Consider the following 6,903-nt stretch of genomic DNA (forward strand, 5'->3'; position numbering starts at 1 on the left):
GTTCTTATTTATTTAAAAGTCAAAGCAATTAGAACACGTCTTCCTGGCATGGAGTAGTGGAGATGCTTCAAATTTAGTAATTTGGTACAAAATCTGCATGTATTTGTCAATTGTATTTACACACACACACACACACCCTTCCTGCCAACCCATCCAGTACTTTGGTATTTTGTGGGAAATTTCCTTTATTGCTCAATAAAGGAATGTCACAATTAAAAAAAAAATCTACCATTTGAGTAGATATTAATTTATTGGAAACCATTTTTGAAAAGCAGTAATGTGAGATTCAATCTCATGATCGCACCGTGATTGAGTTTGTCAGTGGAGAACACATTTCTTTAAAAGTACTCTAGAATTAAAAAAAAAAAAAGTACTCTAGAATTGACCGATACTGCCTTCATTTAGTCAGGATCTTCCTCCGACCATCTTGAAACACGTCACCTTTCTGTCCCCATGGAACACGTACACACACACACACACACACACACCCCTAAGATCCCAATGCCAAAATTTATCTGTACTTGTAACATTTCGTGGTATTAAATGTTAAATTTTATTTCAAGGACTATCACAGCCTAGAGATAAATATAATCTAAGCACCGAGATAGTACATTTCAGAAAATAAGCTAGCATTTCCGTGATTAAACTCGGACACCTATCATTTGTCATTCCAAAAGCTCCTGGCCTTCTAGAGTCTAGAATTAAAAGGGAAAGGGTTATGCGTTTAGGAAGTAGAAGCTGAAATTATTTATTTCAATTCAATATAGAATATTAGTCAAGAATAATAATCAATGTGTACAAAAATTTACATAACAAGAGACACAAGAGACAATGCAGCACCTTTAGAAAAATAATTAAGTTTTGTTGCATTTACAGGTAAGTGCCACACCGAGAATTTACAACACAGTAATTTACTGCAATCAATGACAGGGGAGTTTCATAAAGAAACAAAGCTCTTACACTCCAGATTTTCAGAAGGTATTATTGGAATGCGTAATCATAACCACAGAATTTGTACATCCTCTAGGATTGAGCGGACAAAAATCACACAAAGTTTTCATAGCACATATTCTAGCAAAGGAGTCCACTGTGTTTGGACGACTGGCTTAATGTCTCTGACAGGTGTGGAGCCTAGAAGAGTTACTGGCTTGATGGTGATCCTTCTGCAGCCGGCAAGACAGGCCCTCGCCGCAGTAACAGCGCTGGAATATCTCCAGCCCGTGGGAGCCTTTCCTCCTGTGCTTGGTGCACACCTGGCCCTCTTTGAGGACAGGTTTACAGATCTTGGACCAGAAGTGTCGCGCGCAACACAACCCCGTGGCGCAGTCTGATGATCGGAGACAGACCGAGCCTTCTTGTCCTGGAAGGGAGGAGACAGACACGCGGAAAAGCCCACGGTTACTACTGCTCGGGCTGCAGGATGTCCTTGGCAGAAGCCCCAAGGCCCTGATGACGGGCTGGCAAGGAGCGCGTCACCTTTCTGTCCCCATAGAACCCGTACACACACACACACAGGCACACACGCACAGACATGCACGCACCCCTAAGATCCCAATGCCAAATGCCAAAATTTATCTATGCTTGTAACATTTCGTGGTATTGAATGTCAAATTTTATTTCAAAGGACTATGGCAGCGGGAAGGCCCTTTACCTTTGGTATGATACAGTTTCGAAGACAGGGTGGTTCTTCTGGGGTACCCATCCAGGGTGCTGTGGTCGTTGCCACCGCTCTCCAGAATGGTCTCCTCGATCTCTCCTCGATGGAAGTGACCGTGGTCCGAAGGCATGCATATTCCTGAGGAGGCGGGAGGGCGCAGTCACGCGCTGCGGCCCGGGGTCAGCCACCAACGGCCTTGCCAGTGGCCGCCCGGAGGGCCTGCACCCACCCACCGACATGCCTCCTGGAGGTGACCTGATTTTCAACCCGAGCCCAACTTCCTCCCTGCTGCTCATGCAAAGCCCCCCAGGTGGACAGAAGCAGCATCAGTGCGGCCCCCCGAGCAGGCAGTCCTGGCCACAGCCCCAGCAGAGCCATTTAAAGAACTTTCCTACCAACTGTGGCGGTGGCAGGGAGCTTTCTGCCCATTTTAATGCCACCCTTGGGGTAAGAAATAAAATTAGTCACTTAAAAAATCGTTCTTAAAAATAACTCGCTGCCCTCGGTGCTCTATGGGTCTATTGCCGGCCTGAGCAAAGGCAGCCCCAGCTGCCTGGAAGGTTCCAGACTCGCCCACCAGTTCCTTCACTGTATAATTTCTATATTACAGAGATGGAGTTGGTTCGTCCCCCAGTATTCCTGGGTCCTAAAGAGGGTCGCCACCCTCCAGTTTATTTCTGGAGACTTCTCGGGCTGTCTGAGCCTACCTCTTGGAGACCTTACATTTTCGGGGATCTGTGGTTGGGGGGGAGGGAGGAGTGCTTTATTTTAAGGGAGCGGGAGGTGGAGGGGGGCAGGGGGATGGATGCAGAGGGCAGGATGCGTGGGTATCAAGATGCCCCCCCACTCCTCCCACCCCGAGGGTGGGGGGCTCAGGTAAGTCACCATCTTGTGGCTACCACCAGGGTGAACAGGGAGCGCTGGGAGACCCTGGGCGGAAGCCAGAGAGGGCCGGGCCGGGCTGGGCTCGCTGCATACTTGCACCTTGCTCCCCAGCTTGGTCCTCAGCTGCCGTCCAGGTGCTCCCTAGATGCGCATGCTCGCGGAGGGGTCGGCTCAGGGGAGCCGCGGCGGGGAGCACCTGGAGGGAGCGCCCGGAGGGTGGGGTGGGGGTGCAGCGACCTCCCGGATGAAGCCCTTTCCGGGGAACCTTGCAGGGGCGGGGGGGCACCCTGGGTGTTAGCAGAGCCGGGAGTGCGCCCAGCGCCCGCACCCATCCGCGGGCGCCCGGGAGGGAGGGATGGAGGGAGGGGTGGGGGGCGGGAGGGACGCTGCGCTGCGGGTCAGGCACGGAGCGACGGGACACTCACCGTTTTTGCAGTAATTCCCGGGGCAGCACATCGCGTGCCGCATGCAGCGTTTTCGGCGCTTCCTGCAGGCGAGGCAGACGGGCGCCCCCGTGCCCCCCGCGCCCCCCGCGCGGCCCGGGCTGGCGCAGTACTCCTCGGGGCTGCACTCCTCGTCCTCGGCGCACGGGTAGGGCTGCGGGGAGCGGGCGGTGAGGCCCCGGGACCCCCTCCCCGAGCCCCCCGAGCCTCCCGAGCCGCCCGGGCCCGCGCGCACCTCTCCAAAGCCGCTCCCCGCACGAGCCCCGGGCTGCGCGCCCTCGGGGTGCCCCTGCCCGCGCCCCGCTCACCTGGTAGCTGTCAAGGGTCTGGTACTTGTTCCCGCCCTCGTACGCGAGGCCCGGGGCGGCGCTCACCGCCCAGCCCGGGTGCCCGGCAGCGCCGCCCAGCGCCGGGGGCAGGTTCTTGATGGCGTTGGAGTGCAGGACCGAGTTGGAGGCGGCGCTCGCCCCGGGCCGCGGGGGCCCGCACAGGGCGGCCGCCAGCAGGGCCAGCAGGAGGCGGGCGGCTCCCGGGGCGCCCGGGGCCGGCATCGCGCTGGCGGACGCGGTCGCGGGGGGCGGGGGCGCGGGCGCGCGGGGGGCGCAGGGGCGCCCGGGTGCGAGGGGGCGAGGGTGGCCGCTGGAAGCCGCGCCGGCTCGGCTGCGCCCCGGGCTCCGAGCGCCTCCCGCGGAGCCAGAGTCCCCGGTGCGGCCGCAGCTCTGCGCCGCCGCCGCCGCCGCCGCCGCCTTTATACCGCGGGCGCGAGCATCCCGGCCCCTCCGGGAGACAACAAAGCGGGGATGGGATTTCAAAGCGCTGGGAGGGGCTGGAGGGTGTGTGTGCATGTGTGTGTGCGTGTGTGTGTGTGTGCGTGTGCGCGCACGAGAGGGGGCGCCCGGCCCAGCGCAGCGCAGCGCAGCTCAGCGCAGCTCAGCGCAGCGCGGGGGGCGGAGGGGGCCTGCACCCGCGCGCCCTCCGGGTTGCAGGAACCGCAGCACCCTGCACTTGGGAGACTCTTCTCGGGTCTCCCCGACGCCTGTGCATGCTCGCTTAGCGAGCCCCGTGAATGGCATCTCGCCTTCAGCGTTAAACACCCACCCCCCTACCCACCCATCTCCACCCGCACCCATGGGTGACTCGGGGTCTCCGCCAGCGGGCCAGGCGGCCCGTGCGAGTTGCTGATTAACCTCGCGGGGGCCACGGTTTGCAGAGGTAGGGTGAGGTCCTCGGTTCACGGTCAGCTTCTCCCCCTCCCCATCCTTCCCCTTCCTTCGTCTACACCCATACCACCACCACCACCACCACCCCCGTCCCGCCGCCACCGCAGGAAAAATGTGCAAAGAGAAGGAAATTTGCACATCAAACGAGGGCAAGGAGGAAGAAGAACTAATGCTCTTTGGATGGGGGAGGTTAGAGAGGGAGGCGAGAGACGGGCGTTGGGAAATGAGATCAGGGGGCGGAGGGAAGAGGGAAGGGACCGGTCCGATAATCAGACTATTTAATGCGGCTCTTTGAATCCGAGGGGCCGCGGCCTGGAGATGAACTTGATGAGGCAGACGGGGCCGAGATCAAAGTGGCCCGAGTCCCCCCGGGGCCCGCCGGCGTGGGCCCGGCCTGCTCGCGCTGCCCCCGGGTGCCCTGGCGGCCGCCCCGGGGCGCAGCAGCGCCCGGCTCCCTGCTCGGGGCTCCAGGCCGCAGAGCGCAGAGCGGCCGCGTCTGCACCCCGAGGCACAGGGGGTGGGGTGGAGGGGGGCATGCCCCTCTCCGGGGAGCTCAGCTGGGCTTAGCTTAGCTTAGATCCCTGCACGCAAGTCCTAGAGTCCCGCTGGTGTGCAAGCGAGGCTGTCCTGCTTGCACGTGCACGGCCGAAGCCTGTGCCCCGTCTGGGATCTTGCCCTTTGGGGGGCCGGGGGCGCAGGGGGTGGATGCAGGATGGAGGAGACTGCTGTGGTGATAGGAGTAACACAAGATAAGGAAGGGCCGCCCTTATTTGCAGGACAGGTTGGTGTTGTGTCGGGAGATGCACAGCTGCCCTGCACTTCAGCGCAGGAAGAGAGGATTCAATGATCCGTCACTGCTGAATCAGAAAGACTAGCAGGGAGCAATCTGCCTCTCCAGAGCCTCGGTGGGACTTAATACTCTCTACACAGACCTGTTCACCGGCCAGGGCCCCCCACCAAGGACAGCCAGTGAGGGTCTGCAAGTAGGGAGATCCCCAAGTTAATAGCTGGGGAAAGGGATATTTAAAAATAAAATAAAATAAAAGTTCATAAGCGTCTGTGTTCCAGTTCCTTGGGTTTCAGAGGTTGTGTTAAGAAGATCTTCCAGGGTTGTCTGGGGGGGCTCGGCGGTTGAGCATCTGCCTTTGGCCCAGGGCATGATCCTGGGGTCCCCAGATGGAGCCCCATATCAGGCTCCCTGCATGGAGCCTGCTTCTCCCTCTGCCTGTCTCTGCCTCTCTCTCTCTCTCTCTCTCATGGATAAATAAATATTTTTTAAGAATCTTCCAAACAATTCTTTAATAATGCCTCTAATAGCACCAGTATCCCACCCACCCCAAATGCCATCTGTCCTGTGAAATTTCCTCTGCTTTATTGATGATTCCTTCTTGAAATTTTAATATGGATTAAATCCCACATTGTTGTGTGTGTGTGTGTGTGTTTTTTTAGGTTTTATGACAAACATGTACAATGATCTAGACTTGGCTACAACGTTAGAAATGTTTGGCACAAATGGAGATTTGAAACAAAGGAGAAGCTGTTGATATAGGTTTTTTTTTTTTTTTTCCTCTTTTAAATGAGCCCAAGAAACAAGTCGAGGTACATTTTATTGAGAACAAGCAACAAGCCAGGTCTCCCTGGGGCAGGTATGGCCCTACCTCAGTTGACCTGAAGTTGGGATATTTGGAGAGGTATTGTAGGATAACAGGGTAACGCTATAGGGGATTTCAGGTGTCACACTATCACTTGCAGAATATGATAGTAAAGTCAGTATTCGACGTGCTGAGCACCTTCTGTGTCAGAAAATCTGCAGTTGTCTTAAGTTGTTATGATGCTGAAATACAGAGAACCAATCCCCTTACCTTGGGAAGGGTGAAGATGTTTCTTCTTTGTCCTATTATCCTATTGAAATATTTCTAAAACTAGGCTGTGCCACACTTATGGCCAGCCTCCTTTCCTCTTTTGGAAAGAGATGGTAATGTTATCATAAAAAATAACAAATTTAACTCATTAGGAGTTTGGATTCACAAGTCAAACTATTGTCGGGGGTGGGGGGGGGAGAAAGTTTCATCAGCAAACGAAAACCTTTAAGGAAAAGCATGTTGCATAAATTCAAGCCCTGGATTTGTACGTCTGTTATGGCTTCATGGTCATTGAGCTTGGACAGAGCCTGCTGAGTTAGGGGAGCTAAGGCAAGACTAGAGGTTTCAGAGCAGACCGGGTTCTATCTCCTTTACTACTTTTCCACGCTGCTCCTGACGTCGTGATCTGAAAGCTAATAATGAATTGGTCAATACTCGTGTTTCTACCATGTGCTGAGCAGGGTAGTTGGTGCTGTGGGATCAGAGATGAGTGCTCAAGGTATCTGTCTTCAACTGAGTCGGGGGAGGGCTGGCAAGCTCCTAGGTTATACAGAAGAGCAACCCCCAACTCTTAGTTTCAAATGGGAAATTGTACTCCCCCCCCCCCCGCACCCCCAGTGGAATTTCCTTTTTTTTTTTTTTTTTTTTGGAATTTCCATTTGAAGAGCCTTTCCAGAATGAGTTTGCTCACTGGCAACAAAAGAGCAGGACGGATAAGGAGGTAGATGGAGGGTCATAGTTCCATCACCGGCCAACTTAAAAGTCAGCGAATGCCCCTGATATGCAAAATGCTACCCTAGTACCTTTGAGAATAACCCCCACCCCACCCCCCAAAT

General features: G+C 55.2%; 1 protein-coding gene across 1 annotated transcript; it reads right to left on the bottom strand.

The window, feature by feature from the left end:
• Nucleotides 1-214: 214 nt before the first annotated feature.
• Nucleotides 215-3,551, bottom strand: DKK1 (dickkopf WNT signaling pathway inhibitor 1). Its single transcript, XM_025441466.3, has 4 exons — nucleotides 3,294-3,551; nucleotides 2,968-3,139; nucleotides 1,652-1,795; nucleotides 215-1,360 (listed from the first exon to the last, which is right to left on the bottom strand). Exons 1-4 carry the CDS (start codon nucleotides 3,534-3,536, stop codon nucleotides 1,107-1,109), a joined length of 813 nt encoding a protein of 270 aa, XP_025297251.1. The 5' UTR covers nucleotides 3,537-3,551; the 3' UTR covers nucleotides 215-1,106.
• Nucleotides 3,552-6,903: the final 3,352 nt, after the last annotated feature.

This window comes from Canis lupus, chromosome 26 (genome assembly GCF_003254725.2).
Source record: "Canis lupus dingo isolate Sandy chromosome 26, ASM325472v2, whole genome shotgun sequence".
NCBI lineage: Eukaryota > Metazoa > Chordata > Mammalia > Carnivora > Canidae > Canis > Canis lupus.